General features: G+C 65.2%; 1 protein-coding gene across 1 annotated transcript in view; it reads left to right on the forward strand.

Moving 5' to 3' along the window:
* CASKIN1 (CASK interacting protein 1) overlaps positions 1–20007 on the forward strand; it is a 155298-nt gene that overhangs the window by 107832 nt on the left and 27459 nt on the right. The window contains exons 3-10 of the mRNA XM_065412256.1: positions 1196–1293; positions 1949–2094; positions 3768–3863; positions 4751–4881; positions 10487–10595; positions 11671–11779; positions 12686–12780; positions 13671–13788. Of these exons, the coding sequence (XP_065268328.1) occupies positions 1196–1293; positions 1949–2094; positions 3768–3863; positions 4751–4881; positions 10487–10595; positions 11671–11779; positions 12686–12780; positions 13671–13788 (902 nt within the window). The remainder of the gene's footprint in view (positions 1–1195; positions 1294–1948; positions 2095–3767; positions 3864–4750; positions 4882–10486; positions 10596–11670; positions 11780–12685; positions 12781–13670; positions 13789–20007) is intronic.

Below are 20007 nucleotides of genomic sequence, written 5' to 3' on the forward strand. Positions count from 1 at the left end.
CCCCCGGGGTGCTCCCTGCACGGTCCCTGCTCCGGATTCAGCCCTTGCGCTCTAGCTAACGGTTTCCCCCGACTCCCCCTCCAGCGAGCAGCACCCCTGGGCAGCCGGTTGCCCAGACCCCTCCTCCCGGGTAAGGAGCTGTGCCTGTGGGATGCAGGCAGCAGGAGAACATCGTAGTGGCGCAGAGGATTCTGGGTTGTTTACAGAAGCAAGTAGGTCAGCGCCTGTCCTGCTTTCTCCTGATGAGCCTGGCTGGGAGGGGCTGAGCAAGGCCTTGTCCGTGGCCCCTTGCAGCCTGGATTGCTCGGCTCAGCGTCCGGCGCCACAGCACATGACCCGGCACACCCGGTCTCGTAGCCGGAGAGGCTGCAGGACTCAGGGGCTGGAGCAAAAGGTCAGGGACCCAGGAAAGGTCCTGGCTGCTCCTTCTGGTTTATTGTTTATATTTCAGTAGCAGCTAGAGGCCAGCCAAGATGGGGCCTCCATTGTGCTGGGCGCAGCACGGACACACAGCCCCTGCCCCGATGGTCCAAACAGGCAAAGGGTGAAAGGGAAACTGAGGCACCGAGCAATGAAGGGCTTTGCCCAAAGTCACCCAGCAGGCTGGTGCTTGGAAGAGAACCCAGGCCCCCTAGATCCCAGTCCAGTGCTCTTTGCACTAGGCTGCACTGCTTTTCAGTCCCGTTTTCGCAGTGGGTTCTTGATCCAAGACATATGGTCAACTGCAGGCCTGGCTGGAGAATTGGGTGCCAAACCGGGGGTGGGGGCCGGGGTGGGGAGAGTTTGGTTAAAAAGCAGATTCCCTGCCCTGTGGTGACGGCGATTCCCTGGGTCACTGACTTCCTGGGATCCCACTGCCTGTCCCCTGGACCTCCCAGGGTCTCCCCAGAAACCCAGCGCTGCCTTCCAGCTGAGCTGAGCTGGGGCCTGCTGCTGTAACCCAGGGGGAAATTTCAATCGAGTTCCGCACCAAAGAGCGAATCCCACATCTCCCAGCCCTTGTTGTAGGCCTGGGCTGTGGCGTGGTTCGTGCTGCGCCCTCTGCGGTGTTCTCCTGCGCCAGCCTGCGCTCCGTGGGGAGGGGGCTGACTGCGAGGGTGGTGGGGCCCCCAGACCCTCAGAAACATCCTCTTGGCGCTAACGCGCTAATCTGCACCCGAGGGTCACGGCCTCACCCTGTGCCTTGTCTCCCCAGGTTCTCGGCCCTGCACCACGCTGCTCTCAATGGGAACACAGAGCTCATCTCACTGCTGCTGGAGGCCCAGGCCGCTGTGGACATCAAGGACAATAAAGGCAAGTGCCGGGGTCCCTGGCAGGGGCTGGGAGCTCAGTGCAACCCCAGGGAGCTCCGTAACTGGCCTGGTGACAGCAGTGGTGCCTGGGCCGTGCCCGTCCGGCTGCTCCCAGCAGGGGCCACAGGCTCTCCATGCTGCCAGCCTGATGCCCTAGAGACCCGAGCCCCAGAGCAGGGCAGCCAGTGTGCTGGCGGGACCCCACCGCTGGGGCTGGGTAGGGAGCTCAGGGCTCGTCTGGTGCCAGCGCCCTCACCCCCAGCACACGGGCAGGCCTCAGCAGCACCATTAAGCCGGGAAGCCTGACTCTGCCTTGGCTGTGAGCAGTTCTCGGGCTCCCCCCTGCAGCTTAGGCACCCCCCAGCCCTAGGGGGGATACTGCCCAGAACCTGTCTCCTTGGCTGCCCCCTCCTGCCCCTCTTACCCTGCCCCCTCCTCTCCCTGCCGTGTCACCCCCCCAGCGGGTCACTCCACTTCCTGGCCCTGGCCCGGGGCCACGCACGGCTCCGGGGGCAGCCGCTCTGTCGGTTCCTCCCTGGACAGGGCTGGAGGCGGGAGGCACCCACTCAGCCAGGCCTCCCGTGCGGGCTGTGGCCGGGTTGCTGGCTGGGGGGGCACCTCTTGCTCAGCCGGCCGTTCCCCTTCCATCCCTGCAGGGATGCGGCCCCTGCACTACGCTGCCTGGCAAGGCAAGAAGGAGCCCATGAAAATGGTGCTGAAAGCCGGGTCGGCCGTGAACGTCCAGTCGGACGAGGGGCAGATCCCCCTGCACCTGGCGGCGCAGCACGGGCACTATGACGTGGTAAGGGGGGCCGGGCTCGCCGACCCCTCCCGGGGGCCTGGTTCGCGAGCTGGGAGCTGGGCGCCGGGTCGGGACTGGTGGGCTGACAGCGCGGTCAGCCGGCAGCAGCTCCGCAGCATGGGGGAGGCTGGAGGGCGTGGGAGGATGGGGAGCATCCCGGGAGGGGACCCGGCACCCGGGAGCTGGCCACGCCCATGTGCTCAGCTGCCCGCCCCAAGCCGGCTTCCTTCCCTGGGGCATTCTGAGCGCTGGCCAGAGGGGCGGGCGGCTGTGTTTCTGAGCGCTGGCCAGAGGGGCGGGCGGCTGTGTTTCTGAGCGCTGGCCAGAGGGGCGGGCGGCTGTGTTTCTGAGCGCTGGCCAGAGGGGCGGGCGGCTGTGTTTCTGAGCGCTGGCCAGGCTCCTGGATCTGCCTGCTCACGTGGGCAGTGGGCGCTGGCTGGCTGGCGCTCTGTGTGTAAGAGGCAGAGGGGGGGTGCCCCCGCCAGAGGGCAGGGGACTGAAGGGTGAGTTGGGATAGCAGCTGGGGCTGGAGGCCTGGCCACATGTATGACAGCTGGTCACCCATCGGGGAGCTTGGTAGGTTTCATTCTCGTCCTGGCGGGACATTTCTCCCTATCCCAGAATCACCCTTCAGTTTGGCATAACTGGTATTTCAAGAAGTCTGGGATAGCAGGGGGCTGTGGGTCAGGATTGAGGGGCACTGGCAGAGCTGTGTGGGGGCCCAGGGCTGGGCCAGCAGGGGGCTGTGGGTCAGGATTGAGGGGCACTGGCAGAGCTGTGTGGGGGCCCAGGGCTGGGCCAGCAGGGGGCTGTGGGTCGGGATTGAGGGGCACTGGCAGAGCTGGGGGGGCCCAGGGCTGGGCTAGCAGGGGGCTGTGGGTCGGGATTGAGGGGCACTGGCAGAGCTGTGTGGGAGCCCAGGGCTGGGCTAGCAGGGGGCTGTGGGTCGGGATTGAGGGGCACTGGCAGAGCTGGGGGGGATGGGGCAGGGCTGGGCTAGCAGGGGGCTGTGGGTCGGGATTGAGGGGCACTGGCAGAGCTGGGGGGGATGGGGCAGGGCTGGGCTAGCAGGGGGCTGTGGGTCGGGATTGAGGGGCACTGGCAGAGCTGTGTGGGGGCCCAGGGCTGGGCCAGCAGGGGGCTGTGGGTCGGGATTGAGGGGCACTGGCAGAGCTGTGTGGGGGCCCAGGGCTGGGCCAGCAGGGGGCTGTGGGTCGGGAGTGAGGGGCACTGGCAGAGCTGTGTGGGAGCCCAGGGCTGGGCTAGCAGGGGGCTGTGGGTCGGGATTGAGGGGCACTGGCAGAGCTGGGGGGGGGGAGTCCAGGGCTGAGGTGGCAGCGGGCTGTGGGTCGGGATTGAGGGGTACTGGCAGAGCTGGGGTGGGGGGAGCCCAGGGCTGTGGGTCGGGATTGAGGGGCACTGGCAGAGCTGGGGGGGGCCCAGGGCTGGGCTAGCAGGGGGCTGCGGGCAGGGACTGAGGGGCACTGGCCAAGCCAGTGTCAGACTGCATCTCCAGCTGGCAGCCCGGGATGGTGCCACGTACTCTGGATGGGTTCCTGTTCTGGCTGATGCTGCCCTGACGCCCCTGCTCCGAGGGGTGGGCCGGGCTCCGTGTGCTGTGCCAGCTTCGTGGGGCATTGTGCTGAGCTCTGCCCTCTCTGCCCGCCCCGCAGTCGGAGATGCTGCTCCAGCACCAGTCCAATCCGTGCATCATGGACAATTGCGGGAAGACGCCCCTGGACTTGGCGTGTGAGTTTGGCCGGGTCGGGGTAAGTCCATCCAGATGCCTGAGCCCCGTTTCGACGACGCAGTCAGCAGCACCAGTGGAACCTGCTGCAGGCCTCAGCTGGCCTGGCAACCCTCTCCCTGGGCACGGCTGGGGCTACGTCTCTGTGGGGAGCTTCGCCCTGCCCCTGCCCGGGATCCCACTCCACTCCCGGGATCCTGCTCTCACTTCCAGCGGGGGAAATCTGGATTCACTCCCCGGCTGCCCTGGGGAGACGGAGGGCAGGAGCCGCTCTCCCTCCTGCTCCACATCGGCTGAGACTGGGAAAATACTCCCTTGCATTCCTGCAGCCGGCATGTAGCGCCCGGGGCGGGGGGCACAGGGCACCGGGGGCTGGGATGCCCCGAGAGCCCAGCCTGCCATTCAGAGCGCAGAGCGGGGGGAGGTGAGTTGCTCCTGAAGGCAGGGCGGAGCTCAGTGCATCCCAGACCAGCGCCCGGGAGCAGCAGGGCAAGCTGCGGGTCTGCTCCCCTGGCAGGGGCAGCGTTCGGTTGGGGGGCTGGGCCAGGCCGCCTGGCAAACAGCCCCAGGGGCTCAGAAGAAACGGGGGGTAGTTTGATGCTTTATAAACCTTCCTGCCCGGGCTCTCCTGGCCAGTGCAGACGTTCTCCGGCTCGCTGAAAAACGCCGGCCTGTCTGTGGTCAGCAGCCCAGGCCCTGGACCACAGCTTAACGGCTGCCCTGTCCTGCGGTCTAGAGCCTGCCCTGCCCAGGGGATCCGGTTCAAGGGTGCGTGGATGGGTCTGGTGCCGGGGTGGGTGGCCCAGCCCGTGCTCTCTGCACCGTGTCCCGCCCCCGGGCTGGGATCTGCGTCTCCAGGGGAGCCGAGCTGTCTCTCCAGCCCTGTCCCTTCCATCTCTGGTGCCCCAGGTGGTCCAGCTGCTTCTCAGCAGCAACATGTGCACAGCCCTGCTGGAGCCCAAGCCGGGAGACACCACCGACCCCAACGGCACCAGCCCCCTGCACCTGGCAGCCAAGAACGGGCACATCGACATCATCAGGTGAGCGCCAGCCCCGCCCGGGGGAGGGCCCCGGCTGACGCAGTGGGGGGCGACGGGGGGAGGGGTTCCTGGAGAGAGACGCCCCCTTGGCAGCTGGCGACTCCAGTCTCCGGCCCCAGCTAGTCCCTGGTCTGACGGGGCTGGCGGCGTTTGGTTGTGGTGCTCTGGGCTCCCTGTCCTGGTGTGCGCTGCCCCCTCCTGTCCCCTTGGCACCCCTCCTCTGGCAGATTTCAGGCGCCGGGCGTGTGCGCAGGCGAATGGGGTACGAGCCGCCCACCCTGGCAGGCAGCGGCAGGTGAGAGCGCTGGGGGGCTGCGTGCATGGACGATGCTCACTTTGCCTTGGCCGCAGTGGTCGGAGACAAGGTCTTGACTGTGGGGCCCCCCCAAGCTGGGCTCTTATGGGCAGCCGCGCCCCCAAGGCCAGGCCCCTCCTAGTGCCAGGGGCTGGGTCGCTGCGTATCCTCCCCCGCTGAGCTCAGTGCTCTGGTCACTGCTGGGGCACAGCCTGCCCCGGGAGTCACAGGGGGGCTGTCACGAGCATGCCTCTGAACCCGGGGCTGCAGCGCCCAGCGCCCTGGCTGGTTGGCGGGAGGGTGCTGCCTGTCTGGGTCCTAGTCCTCGGATCCTGGCTGCCAGGTGGGTTCTGCAGCCCCCTGGCAAGAAGGATTGGGGAGGCTGCTGCTGGCTGCGAGGTGGGGCCAGCTGTGCTGTACCACAAGGGCCCAGTGGCGGTGGAGCGGCAGGGAGGGTCGAGAGCGACCCCATGGCAGTTTCTGCATACGAGGGGTTAGCCCCAGGCCTTGCCCAGACCCAGCTGGTTCAGAGTCCAAAGCCCCAAAACACACGATCCCGGCTTCGGGACTCGTGGATTGAGCTCGCTGGCGACTCACCGCGAAGGTCCGTGTTAGCAGCTTGGTCGGCTTGGCTTCCTTACACGCCGTGTGCACTGGGATCTCTCCCTTCTGTTCCCATGTATTGTGCAATATGTTTGTGCGCCGTTAAACAGCTGCCACGTTCCACCCCAGAGCTGGCTGCCTTTCGGTGATGCAGGAAGAGCGTCTGGGGTTTGTCTCCCTGACAGTGCCCTGGGAAGGGACTGGAGGGTTGGTAGCAGCTGCCCCACCCAGAATGCTCAGTGGAGGGGCGGAAGGGGTTACATTTTGCAGCGAGCGGTGGCGTTTGGCGGGAGTCTCTGGCGGGTCATTTAACCCCTGCGTGTCGGGCCTGTGGGTGCTTTATTATTTAGTGCAATTCAGGGACTGGCGGAAAGGCTCCAAGCCCGTTTCTGTCGTCGTCAGTGCAACGAACCTGGCCTGAGTCCCCCGTGTGAAACGCCCCAGGAGATGGGGGGGCTGGGATCCCCTCCCCCATGCCCCCAGCTGCACCCCACAAAGCCATTACCTATCCAGCCTGGCACCCGCTCCCGGTGCAGTCACAGGCTTAGTTCACGTGTGTCCCCTCCCCCAGAGACACCTGTCCCGGGGCGCTGGGCTCAGGGTGAGGGGCTCTTGGCCCTTGGTGGGGGGTCTCGGGGGGCGCAGAGCGCCTGGCCCCAGGGCCGGGCACTTGGGGGCCGTGCAGTGGGCTCATGGGTGCAGGTTTCTCATTGAACTGGTGCCACCTGCTGGAGAAGCTGCGGCATTGCAGTGGAGGTGGCTGGTAGCGTGACGAGGGGCTAGGGGGATGCATCCCTGATGCCCAGCACCCCCCTGGGGCAGCAGAGTGAGGGCAAGGCCTCTCCTGGCTGCTGGAGTCATTTAGCAAATTGCCTGTGGCTTGACGCCCTCTCCTCAGGCTCTAGGTCTCAGCGGGGCTCATCTCGGAGCCTGGCAGCAGCTGTCCTGCTGGATCTGGCTCTTGACCTCATCAGTGGTAATGCCGAGCTCCCCACCCCCCGGGCATCTCCGGACGGCATTCGTCTGCGGCGGTGCAGTGCAGCTCAGGGATGCCAGGCCGGGGCTGGGGGAGGGCGAGCAGCTGTCCGCGTCCTCCGCAGAGAGTTTCTTTCACTCCAAGGCCTGGCCGTCCCCTCTTCCTTCGCCTACTCTACAGAGATCGCGGGCAGCGCGGACTGGTGCTCACCAGCTCCACGGGCTGGGCAGCTCATTGAAAATAACCCGCTCCAGCAAACCTGTGCCCCTTGCCAGTCACTGGATGGAGCCCTGACTCCCGCACCTGGGGGCCACGTGCAGCCTGCTGCCAGCCGGGGGGCTGGAGGAAAAAGGGCAGCGTCTGTGGCACACGGGTGCAGATCTGGGGGGGAGCTGGTCCAACCAGGCAATGGGAAGGGGAGATGTCCTGAGTCCCTGGGGGGGGGGCGGGCTGGGGCGCCAGCAGCAGCCCCTGGCATCGTATCCCGTCGGCGCTTTGGTGCAGCCTGGTGCATGGGCTTTGCAAAGGCACTAAGCACCCCCTCCTAGGCAGCACAGGGGAGACACAGCCCAGGTACCTCAGCAGGTCTGAGCCCTGCTGTGGGTCGGGGGGTGGGCCGAGAGGCCAGCTGTGTCCCGCCTCCACTCCACCACTGGCCCTTCTGGCTCCCCGGGGGGCGACACGGCACTTTGGAAAGCAGGGCCCCCCAAGGGCTGCTGGTGGAGTTCAGTCAGTGCCCCCCCCATGGTAACTCCCTGTTCTAGGGTGGAGCTGTCCCAGGCCTCGTTTCGGATATGGCCTGTGTCCCGCCGCACAAAGGGAGGGCCGGCCCCGAGGGCTACGCTGGTTAGTGCTGTTCACAAACCACTGGAGCGTGCACCCTCAGCCTGCTCGTCGAGTTACTGCTCAGCGGGGCAAGTCTGGTACACGCTGTCCCAGGAACCTTCTCCTCCCCCGGGCTACTGCCTACAGATGGCCACATTGGGTCAGACCAATGGTCCATCTAGCCCAGTATCCTGTCTTCCGACAGTGGCCAATGCCAGGTGCCCCAGAGGGAATGAACAGAACAGTCCAATTACCGACTGATCCGTCCCCTGTCGCCCAGTCCCAGCTTCTGGCAGGTTTAGCGACACCCGGAGCATGGGGTTGTGTCCTGGACCATCTTGGCGAATAGCCATTGATGGACCTATTCTCCATGAACGTGTCTAATTACTGTTTCAACCCAGTTATACTTTTGGCCTTCACCGCATCCCCTGGCAGGCAGTTCCACAGGTTGACGGTGCGTTGTGTGAAGAAGCACTTCCTTCTATTGGTTTTAAACCCGCTGCCTGTTGATTTCCTGGGGTGTCCCCTGGTTCATGTGTTAAGGGAAGGGGTAAATAACTCCCTTCCTCCCCGCCAGCCCCTTCCATCGCTCCACCGGCAGAGCTCTCTGGCCCTTTGCTTCCTGCGTCTCGCTCACTGCAACGAGGCTGCTCCATTTCCCGCGCTGGGTGTTCTTGTGTCTCCAGCAAATCAAGCCTGGATTCCATGTACGTTTCTCTAGCGTCCTCTGCTAAAGCCAACAGCCCGAGGGCGGCTGGAGCTCGGGTTCCTGGCTAGCTGGGCGCATTCTCCAAGGGACGAACAATGGGTTTCACTCCCTGGCGTCTTCACAAACTCTCCCTGGAGCTTAGAGAGTCACACTGGGCTGATGGCATAGCTGGGACGAGGCCCTGCCACGGAATTCTAGCCTCTGGGCCACCTGGACATCCCGTGGGATTCTTGGTGAGGTGGAGAGAAGTGAGCAGGGGCTGGAGCCAGCTGCTGTTGCATAGAGTTGAAGGCTGGAAAGGAGCATCGCTCATCTCGTCTGAACCTCGCACGGGTCAGAAAACGTCACCAGTTACCAGAAAACGTCACCGAGACCAAGAGTTCGGGTTTGACTATAGCGTCTCCCAGGCTCGATCTGAAGCCTTCATGGGATGGACAATCCACCACGTCCCTGGGCAGTTCGTTCCACCCTCCCCGGTAACAATTTGTGCCTTATTGCTAGCTGGAATTTGTCTGGCTTCAGCATCCAGGCACTGGCTCTTGTTCTTCTCCTCCCCGCTGGGTCCCGGAGCCCCTTAGCACCCCCTAGCGTCTCCCCACCAAGGGCCCGGCCTAGACGCTGGAATAAGTCACTCAGTCTGGTTTTCCCAAGCTGGACAGGCCGAGCTCTTTCAGTCTCTCTCGGCTGTTTTCTCCAGCACTTGAAGCACTTTTGTGGCTCTTCCCTGTACCCTCCAGTGTCGTTCTTCGCCCCCTTTAAAACGCGGCTCCCAGGACTGGGCGCGATATTCATGCTGCACGAGCCGGGTTGGAGTCTGGCTCCCTGTTCCCAGACAGGAGGGGCCGGACGCAGCACACGTGGATTTCTGCCGTACAAACGGCTGCACAGGATCAGAGCAATGGCCCAGCCAGCCCCGTGTCCTGTCTTGTGACAGAGGTTGGTGCCAGGTGCTTCAGAGGGAGTGAACAGACCAGGGCGAGGATCCCAGCGTCTGGCAGCAGACGAGACTCTGAGCACGTGCAGGGAGCCAGGCTGGTCAGAGGGCTGGGGGCGGGTGCCCGCCCATCGCAGCGCTGGCACGGCTGCCCACCCCAGGAAGTGTGTGTGTGTCGTGCTGGCCTGCCTGGGCCTCAGAGGAAGGGGAAAAGGGACCCAACCTGGGAGAACTGGCATTGTGGGCCCAATCCTGGGATGTTCTGCGCGCGCTTTGCTCCCACTGAGCGCAAGGCCGTGCCCTGACTCTGGCTGCCCTCTGTGGGTTGGCCCCGTGGCTCAGTGTTGCCCCTCCTGGCTCCCCTTGGTGATAGTTCATGGCCAGGCTGCAGGGCCAGGCAGTATCTTTGAAGCAGCAGAGTCCTGTGGGATGGTGCCCGGGTGGGATCCGGCGGTGGATGCTGCTCTGCCCAGGTGGCTCAAGCATGCGGTGCTGGGCAATGTAGCTGAGACAGGACCCCCTCCCCCAGCCCCTTGGCTCTGCACCTCGCAGCCACCCACCTGCAGCACTGGCTCGCGGCAGTGCCGTAACCTCGGCCAGGTTTGCTCCCAGCTGCTGCAGATGTGGCCGGGATGGAGGCAGCTGCCTCTCTGCTCACCCCCAGCCCCTGCCCTTTGCTCCCCCAGGCCCTGCAGCATGGAGGGGGAGGGCTGGAGTCGCACGCTCGGCTCCCGGGCCCATCAGCAATCCCAGGAGTGTCTGTGGGTGTGGGGGGGCTGCAGGTTATCTCCCAGCTGGCTGGCGGGGGAGCAGAGTGGGGGGAACAGAGCCCCGCTGCATGCCCCACAGGGGAGGGGACCTTTGGATTTTAGTCGTCGTTGCGTTAGAATCTGGGTGGGGCAGGGGCTGAGTCCCTCTGGCTGGGTCCCGCCCACCGTGGGCACCAATGGGACGAGCGCAGCAAGTCTCCTGCTTTGGCAACTCGGGCTCTAGGGAAACCGCCCCCCACGAGAGGGGCTGGGGTGCAGGACGAAATTGCCACAGAATCTGCCATAAACAGCAGCCTCTGCCCTGGATCTGTGGGTTGGGATTGAGGGGCAGCCCCAGAGCTGGGGGCAGAGCAGGGCTGGGCTGGCGGGGCTGCGGGTCAGGAGTGAGGGATGCCGGCACAGCTGCATGTGGGGAGCTTGCACCCGCCTGCCCCTGTTCTCCCCCCCTTTCCCCCGGCCCGCGTCGCTAACCCGTTTGACGCGCTCCCGGCAGGCTCCTGCTGCAGGCTGGCATTGACATCAACCGGCAAACCAAGGCGGGCACGGCCCTGCACGAGGCAGCCCTGTGCGGCAAGACGGATGTGGTGCGCCTCCTGCTGGACGTAAGGGCTCCTGTGTCACGCTGCGTGTGTCCGGGGGCAGGGCGGGGGGGGGGGGAGGAGCTGCTGAACTAGCCGGAGGACTCTCCTGTCCTGGGGTAGCAGGGCATGGTCTGTTCCCCATTGACAGCTCTTCCAGCATTAGGGGGCCCCTCCCAGTGCAGGGGGCTTTTGGCCTGGCTTGCAAGGGGGCTGTGAAATGAGCATCCCCCTGCCCAGGTGCCCCCTATGTCCTTGGGGTGCTGGGCAATGCGAGTGGTGCTGCAGCATCATTCCTGGAGCCCACCCTCCTGGGGGTGTTCCTTCGGGGGGAGACAGCTCGTCCCCAGGGCGGCTCGGCTGTGCCAGGGCTGGGGCACTGCTGCGTGTCGTGTTTGCTCACCCCCTGCCCCAGTTACCCAGCCAGCGTGGCAGCTGTGCCCTCCGTCCCGGCTCTGTCGGCAGGAACCCCGGGCTCAGGTCCGGGGAGCTGGCTGGGTCTCGGTTCCAGTCCTGTGCCGAGGAAGGGGGTTTCCCTCTGGACTGGGGGGCTCTGCTGCTGCCCGATGCACTGCAGCGGGGAGCCGCTGAGATGGGGGAGAGGAAGTGAATGGGAAGGAGGGGGGCCGAGAGAGAGAGAGTCCAGTGTGCAAACCCCCTCGGCCTCTGTCATGTCCAGGGGGTGTCCCTGCAGAGCCAGGAGTGGGCACTGACTCACCCTGAACTGCAGGGCAGGGAGGGTCTGACTCCCACTGGCTTTGTGTGTCCCCGAGCCCCCTATAACCAGCCCGCCCCAATCACCCCATGGGTTTCACGCTCATTCCCGCAGTGCACATGCTGCCCATGCAATGGGCACTGGCCAGTCCTCGCCCAATCCCAGGCCCGGGTCTCCACTGAGCTCCCACAATGCAACTGGCTGGGTGGTGCTGGCCTGCGGGGGGCAGTTTGTCTGAGCCCACGCGCTGCTCACAAGGCCAAGAGCCTGTGGGAGTCTGTCCCAGCTGGTCTCGCTGTGGCGCCCCTGAACTGCCTGCAAGCTGGGTGTGGCTGCTGTGGCCAGCGGGGGGGCACCTCCCCTCAATCTGTCTCTGTATTTCAGAGCGGGATCAACGCCCACATCCGGAACACGTACAGCCAGACGGCGCTGGACATCGTCCACCAGTTCACCGCCACCCAAGCCAGCAAGGAGATCAAGCAGATGCTGCGGGGTACGGGGGGGTTCCCTCCATGGGCGGGTGCTGGGAATGCCCGGGGTCCCCTCACATCCCACCAGGATGGGGGAGCAGCGCGCTCCACTGGCTGCCATCCGCGCTGACAGGAGCAGAGTCCCTGCCCGCCCTGCTGTTGCCAAGGTCAGGGCAGTGACTCCCAGCCGCTCTGAGCTGCTCTGTCGCCCTGGGGTGGGAGGTGAGTTCTGGCCTGTGTGGGGGGCGAGTCCTGGGCTCACGCCATGGCCCCTCATGCTCCACCCCAGCCACACGCAGGGAGCTCCCCGCCAGCTGATGGGTTTGGGGCTTGGACTCTGAACCACCTACGAAGGTCAAGTGCATCAACTCAAGAGCTGCTTGGAGCATTTTCTCCTTGGGGCACATGCGCAGGGCCGTTAGCCCTGGTCTAACTCCCTCTCCAGGACAGTCATGTCCTTTATCGCTGTCCTCAGCCCTTCAGGGGTATTGGTGTTAAACAGCTGCCACGTTTTGCCCCAGAGGTGGCTGCCAGTCAGTGGTGGGGGACTTGGTTCTGATTCTGCAAAGGGCTGTGAGCTCCCTGGCAGGGGCTCTGTACCAGATGTGGACAGGGCACAGATCTCGCTCGGACACCCATGGTGTTCATCCTAGGATCCTGTAATGCTCTGCCGGGCCTGGTTGAGCTCCGGCTACACACGGCGCCTCCTCGTGGCTGAACAGGATAGTACGGTCTAGCGCTGCATTCCGGTTCTGGTTGGCGCGGCTCATCGCTGGAGCAGTGGGTGCTCTCTCGTCGCTGCTCTAGCTACAGGGAACTCCTGTCCCCTGTTCCTCGCCAGGGAGCCCAGAGCTCTTGCTCGGGGGCGGGAGAGGGAGGTTACTTTGTGGGGCTTTCTCTCCGACGCTTCCCTCCTGCTCTCTCGGCAGACGCCTCGGCGGCGCTGCAGGTCAGGGCCGTTAAAGATTATTGCAACAACTACGACCTGACCAGCCTGAACGTGAAAGCCGGAGACGTCATCACCGTGAGTTGCTTGCAGAGCCGGCAGCGGCGGTCCAGGCCAGGGCTGGGCTCACGGCCCTCATGACCCCAGTCCCCTCCCTCCAGCAGCCTGCCCCTCGGCTCCCTCTGCTCACGGGGAGGGAGGAGCCTGCTGCCCCTTAGTGCCCCAAGGCAGGAGTCCTTCGCTGGCACCAAGCTGCCTGGGCAGCCGCTGGCACACCAGCAATGTGGGGCTCAGACTGCAGTTGGGGTGGGGGTGGCGGGACCAAGGGACCAATGCCGAGGCGGGTAGAAAGAGCCTGTTCGGAGAAGGCAGGACTAGCCAGGATGGCAAAGGGCTAGAGAAGCCTTTGCCCCCGTAGCGAGGGGCTGGGCAGGGAGGCAGCTGCCCTGGCCACACCCAGCGCTCACAGAGATGGGAGCAGCCCACCCCCATGTTGGGGGGATGGGGCTGCCACCCGAGCCCGTGGGCTGGCAGGAGTTTGGTCCTTTACGCGTTCTTGGCCGCTTTCAAAGTCGTGCCTGGGCAGAGATGGACACGCGCTGCCCCATCTGCCTGCCCCTCTAGTCCTGCTGCCTGGCCAGCGCCAGGCCATTCCCTATGGTCCCTGCCCCCCTGCCAGCGCCAGTCCATTCCCTATGGTCTCTGCCCCCCCACCATCTGGTCGGCACTGGGCTGTTCCCTATAGTCCCTGCCCTAGTGCCTCCCCATCCCCAGTGCCACTGCCCCCTTGCCGCCGAGATGGCTGCAGCCGATCACCAGCCGCCTGCCTGGGGTACCAGCCCTCGCTGGCAGGAGCTAACAGAAGGATGTTGCCCCCGTCTCTCCTGCCGGCTGGCTCTCGCCTGCGGTTCCCGTCCCCTCGGCCCCGCCAGCGAGCGCCCCCCTCTCCGGGCCTTTCTGTCGTGCAGGTTCTGGAGCAGCATGCGGACGGCAGGTGGAAGGGCTGTATCCATGACAACCGGACCGGCAATGACCGCGTGGGCTATTTCCCGTCCAGCCTGGTGGAAGCGATCAGCAAGCGCACAGGCAAATACCCGGCCCTCCCCAACCCCCGCCCGGCGCACGTCAGGCCCTGCCGCCACCGCACCCAGGCAAAGGGCCTGGGCTGGGTCTCCCCGGATGGGCCTGCGAGCCCCATAAGCCCCACGGGGAGGGTACAAGGGGCCCTGCCAGATGCCGCCAGGAGCAGGGACCCTGAGAGCACGAGCCCTGCTCCGACCCCCAGCTGAGATGGGAGCGTGGGGCCAGGTTCCTCCACCTGATGTGGCCTGGAGCCTGCGGGGAGAGGCGTGGCTTCAAAGGTGGGCGTGGCTGGCTGGGAAAGGGGCGTGGCCAGCGCTGATTCCACAGCTGGCAGAGCTCCTATGGGACAGGTCATAGCTGCCCTGCCGCTGGAGGGGGAATTTCCCCCTCCCTGCACCGCTGCTCTGAATCTTAGGAGCCCATCTGCCCGCTCTGCCCCCAGGGCCTCGCTCCTCTCCATGGCAGCTGGTTGTCACACCACCGACCAAGGACCTGAGGCTGAGCTCCCAAGGTGCCACGATCCTGTTCCCGTGCAGGGGAGCAGTAACCGGCTGGCTTGTGGCAGCCTGCCCCGGCGGGAGGGGAGGCTATGCAGGCTGACCAGCCCGAAAGTTCAGCACATGCTGTCACGGGGGCACGCAGCGCCCACCCTCTGTGCTGGCCTGGCACCCAGTGCCATCCAGGCTGGGCCATGCGGCCCTTTGCTCTCCCCCTGCCGGCCGAGATCAGCTCTCACGGGCCACTCCCAGGGGCGCGCTGGCAGCGGAGGGGATCTCCCCTTTGGGCTGTGTGCCCTCCATGGGCCTGGGCGTGCTTTTTGGAGCCCGAGGCCAGGGGCTTGCCTGCAAGGTGGGGCGGGGTTGGGTGCCGGGGGCTGGGGAGGTTTCTGCGCTGGAGCGTGTCTTATTCTAGCTGGGGTGGCTCTGGGGCTCTGACCCTGCTCCTAGAGAGGGCTGGGGTTGTGCTCGGTGATTTCGAACGCACACGGGCGTCTGCTGCCCCTCGCCACAGGACGGCGTGTGACTAGCTAGAGCCTTGGCATGGGGGGCCAAGTGACGGCGCTCTCTACAAACCGCAAGACTCTGCCTCCCTTCCCACTCCGTGCTGACCCTGTGGGAGATCGCACCCTGCCGTCTGTCCCCAGTGCCCCTTCGCCCTGGGTCGGCCTCAGCCCCGTGGCGTCCCTGTCAGCCCCGGCGCTGGCAGCCCGGCTGGGCGGGCCGTGGCTCTGTACAGCTGAGCCAGAGTGGTCGGGCTTTGGGCGGGGGCTTCCCTCGGTTCCCCGTGCCTCCCGCACTGCGCAACCCCATCAGGGCCGGACACGCCGGGCCGAGCTCGTGTCGCTGCTGCAGAGAAACTGAGTCTGGTGCAGATTGAGAGGGAATGCGAATGGCATCCTGGGGGCAGGCGGGGAGAGCAGTGGGGGGGGGCGGAGCGGGGCAGGCTGGGGGAGAGCAGTGGGGGGGCGGGGCTGGGGGAGAGCACCCAGTGGGGGGGGGCAGGGTGGGAGAGCAGTGGGGTGGGGCCGGGGGGGCAGGCTGGGAGAGCACTGGGGGGCGGGGCGGGGCAGACTGGGGGAGAGCAGTGGGGGGGCGGGGCTGGGGGAGAGCACCCAGTGGGGGGGGCCAGGGGGCAGGAGAGCAGTGAGGGGGCCGGGGGGGGGCAGGCTGGGAGAGCACTGGGGGGCGGGGCAGGGCAGACTGGGGGAGAGCACCCAGTGGGGTGGGGCTGGGTGGGGCAGGCTGGGAGAGCACTGGGGGGCGGGGCAGGGCAGACTGGGGGAGAGCCGTGGGGGGGCGGGGCTGGGGGAGGGCACCCAGTGGGCGGGGGCTGGGGGGCGGGGTGGGAGAGCAGTGGGGTGGGGTCGGGGGGGGCAGGCTGGGAGAGCACTGGGGGGCGGGGCAGGACAGGCTGGGGGAGAGCACCCAGTGGGGTGGGGGGGCAGGCTGGGAGAGCACTGGGGGGTGGGCAGCAGGCTGGGTGGGAGAGCACCTGGGGGGTGGAGCGGATGCCTGGGCAGCAGGTAGAAGCCACATGCCAGCCCAGTGCAGAGGGGGTCTGCTGGGGAGGGGCTGGCAGAGCGTCTCCTGCACACCCCCTGTGGCCAACTCGTGCCATGACTCTGGAGCCCACGCCCTGCGATGGGGTACACCCCGAAGGGGGCGAGCGAGCTCTGCTCTCAGCCGGGCAGGAGCAGCTCCCTGGCCATGCCCAGGCGCACCCCAGGGCCTTGTGGACACCAGCTGCTCAGCGATGTCCTGGCTGCGATTCCTGTGTGTCTCGTACCCGTAGGATCGGGGGGGTCTACGGCAGAGCCCCTGCCTCACACTGGTCAGTTTTCCCCATTCACCAGCCCCCCAGACCAGGGTCCTGACGCGTCTGCGGCGTCTCCTGTCGGGAGGAAGCCGGCTCCTGGCTCGGGCAGCAGGGGCTGTGTCGGGGTGAAAACGAGCGGGTCGGAGCTTGGAACCCACCAGAGCCCAGAGAGCCCCCCCTTCCCACGCTCGGGAACGGGGCTCTAAGAACGGGGAGCCAGGGTCACCTTGCCCTCGGGGTGTCCGAGCCGACTCACTCAGCTTACAAAGTGAGATGTTTTCCCCCACCTGCCAGCCCTGTTAACCCGCCCTGGGGCCCTCATTCTCCCCTGCCTGGTGTCTTTTGGTCCTTTCCACCTGGGTCACCTGAGAGCAAGGCGGGGAGGGGGAGGAAGCGCGGCCCTGGGCGGATGCATTGCCGGCAGAGTCAAGTCCTGACTGGCTACACCAGGGCAAACCTGGGCAAGGCAAGGGGGCTGCACGGGATTCCTGAGGCAGGGGCTGCGGCACTGCAGACCTTTGTTCTTGGGGATGATGCGCGCTGCAGGCACAGCCCGGCTTGGCCCTCAGATCCCAGGCTGTTTGCAGGGCTGACAGCTGGAAAAGCCACCTCCTGATTTGTAACCTGAATGCCTCTGCCCTGGAGGCCTTGGAGACAAAGTACCGGGTCGCTGTTCAGAGAGCCTTGGGCGTCCTCCCAAGGGACGGGACAGGAGCGATTCAGCCAGGGCTGTCCCGTTGCTCATAGCATGCCTTTGGCTGAGACAAGGAGCCGCTGGAGGATGGGCTCGCTGAAGTCTTTATTGGCCAAGGCTCTGGTTATCTCGGCAATTGTGCATTCTCCAACTCCTCCTATGCTGGGATCTATTTCGGGCACTAGGCTGATGCCTCCAGCTTTTGGGCTTCGCTGGCCCCCTCTAGCATTTAGTTCTGTCCAGCGCATGGAGCTGCAGGGCCAGTGTCCTGCACCGTCCTGGGAGCGGGATCCAAGGATGGCTGCAGGGAGCGGGCCCGGGCTCGGCGCAGTGACACGGTCCTGGGGGTGGCGTCCAGCGACGCGTTGACTGGATCCCATCTGCTGTCGAGTTCCAACCTGGCTCCGTGGTCACTGTGGGGTCTTAGCCCAGGGGGCGGCAGCCTTCACGTTAGAGCTGAAACAAGCCAGACATGGGTCACCTTTCGTTATCAGCTTGTGCCAGAGGTGTGGTTATCACTGCAGATCGGGGAGACCCCGGTCCCTTTGGCGGCTGGACAGGAGATTTGTCTCTAGTTTGACAAGCTGCAGAAAGCAGGCGGGTTCCTCAAAGCAATGAGACCCCCCCAGCCATGGCTCGGGGGGCCGTTTCCCTGGCAGAGACGCAGATCCGTCCCGCTCAGCGCGGAGAGCTGTGGCCATCGTGGGTGTTTTTCATTTGGCACCGCGAGGAAAGTCATCCCGTTGGCTCTGGAAATCTTCGTCCTCTCGCCGTTCCATTCTGGGCCTGGGGGCCAGCCAGGGCCTTGGCGTGGCAGCTGCCGGGGTCCTACGGCAGCCTTGGGGGCTGCATGTTTATGGTGAGGTCAAGGCCTCGCTGCTCCATGCAGTGCTGGAGCCTTTGTGCCGCGCTCAAAGCGCCCTCTCTGTCCTCCAAGTGCCTCCCCTGGCTGTGACAAAAGAGGCAAACGGGGGCCCCTCCCCCGGCTCCCCAGCACACCTCAAGCACTGAGACCTGCTCCCAAAGGATGGAAAACGCACCAGCTTTAATGGCTGGCCCAGGAGGCCAGGGGCTGGGGCGTTTGTGCAGGGAGCGGAGGGGGGAGAGTTCTTCCTGGGGTGTGAATGGGGGGGGGGGGCGTGATCAGGTGGCTTTTGCTGGCCCCAGAGTGTGTGTCGGGCTGTGACGGGCCAGGCTGCCGCCTGCTTGTGCGGGATCTGGAGTCTCGCCTGCCCCAGTCGCTGGCTGTCCCTGGGTGTGCCCAGCAGGAGGGCGGGGAGTGTGCAAGCCCCTTGGCCCGTGGTGACGGCCGTGCCCTGCTCTGGAGGGTGGGTTGGTGTCGCTCCCAGGGACGGTGCTGGGCTCAGGGCGAGCGATTTGCCACCCCGGCTCCGGCTGGGAGGTGCTAGTGGGAGTCCGCACACCGCTGCCCCCCACTGGTTGCAAGGTCATGCACGCGTCAAGGGCAAGCTGAGGGTCCCCCTGAGCCTCGGGCCGTGCTGGCGCTCGTGGCCCGTCCGGTAGCCAAGAGGCAGAGTGCTCGGCCCAGCGGGTTCTGGTCTCTGCCAGCTAGTGACCGCGTGGTCCAAGCACTGCTGCTCCATGTGGGTTTGGAGAGAGGCCGCTGGGAAGTCCTGTGGCCTGTTGGTTTCCAGCCAGCTGGCCCTGGGGAGCTGTCCTGGCGGGGAGCTGGAATCTGCTCTCGGGGGTTGGGGCCAGTCCCATGGATTCCCAAGGGGTCCGGGTGCGATGCGGCGCTGCGCTCAGGCTCCTTCCTGGCTTGGTTTTGCTTTCGTTTTGGCCGGTTGGTTTTGGTGGCTTTACGTGTCTCTTGATTATTTGCTTCTTTTTCATTTTGTCTCTTGTTATGTTTTTATTAGCAGGTCCGTGGGGCGCAGTCACCATTCCCCACTACTACCAAAAGATCCCGCTCCCAGCGCCCAGGGCGGCTGTGCTTAACGGTGACTCCTCGTCCCATCCGTTCCATTTCTTGCCTCCACCTCCACCTCCTCCACCACATTCCCATCAGCCTCTTTTCAGTTCCTTTGGCTATCACAGGCTCTCCCATAGCACTGCCGAGGAGCTGCCTTATGGACCAGGTAGTTCACCGCTCGCTTCATGGGTTTTCATTTGGTTTGTGTTCGTTTTTTGGGTTGCCTTCCCCTCCCCCTCGGCTTGCTCTGGTGCGTGTGCGAGCAGGTGTGTCTGCCCAACCCCCCCTTTCCTTTCCAGAGCTGCTGTGGCGTGAGTGTGGCATGATGGATGTGTGACGGTCACTCCCCGCCCATGTGGGGGGCATGTCCCGAATGGTCCTTCGGGCTGCAGAACTCCCTAGCCGGAGGGTAGCTGCCGTGAGCGGTCCCCACCCTCGGGCCATTCAGTCGTCGGTGCTCTGCCCTATAAAGAACCCCGACACGCTTCTGCAGGCAGGGCCTGAGGGGGGGATCCCCGCAGAACGCTCTCCTCATTCTGTCTCCACCAAGCGCCAAACCCCCGTCTTACAACGGGTGGTCAAAGCGCCATGGTGGGAAACAGCACTCTGTAGCCAGCTGGAGGCGCTAGCGTGCACTGCCTGGTACAATTGAGGTCTTAGGTACAGCTGCTGGGGTTCCCTGTCAAGCTGCTGTCCAGACACAGCGGGGTCACGGGGAGTCGTTTGGTGGAGAGGGCCATGGGGCGCAGGGGGTCCTGGGCAGGGATGATGTTCTGAGCCCGTTTGATGACACAGGTGGGCCTGTCCTCTGCCATGGGTCCACTGGCTCTGTGGGACCAGCTGAGTGTAGGTGTGCGGACCCCGATTTGTTCCTTGCTGGTTTGACTCTCTGCGTCCTTTCCTCCCCATCTGCTGCCAGGCAGCCTAGCGCTGTGTCTACCGCAGCAGCTCCCCGGTACACGCAGTGCCAGCCACTCATCTGAATGCCAGGCAGGCAGGCCCTCGACTAGACTGCATCGGTGTGTGTCGCGGGTTGCCCAGCACAGCAAATACTTGGGCTCCTGGAGCTTCTCCTAATTAAGAGCCATGCTAAACATTTAAAGAGCTTGTCTAATTACAACCAAAAACACCGAGCCCTGGAGATTTCTGCATTGCCACCGTTGGGCCTGGCGTGCCATCCTCCTGCTCCTTGTGCCAAACCAGTGTCCGACACTGCCTGTCTGTTCTGCACCCACCCTGCACTGCGGTGTAAAGGACACACGAGGGGCCTGGCAGTGGA

This window comes from Emys orbicularis, chromosome 10 (genome assembly GCF_028017835.1).
Source record: "Emys orbicularis isolate rEmyOrb1 chromosome 10, rEmyOrb1.hap1, whole genome shotgun sequence".
NCBI lineage: Eukaryota > Metazoa > Chordata > Testudines > Emydidae > Emys > Emys orbicularis.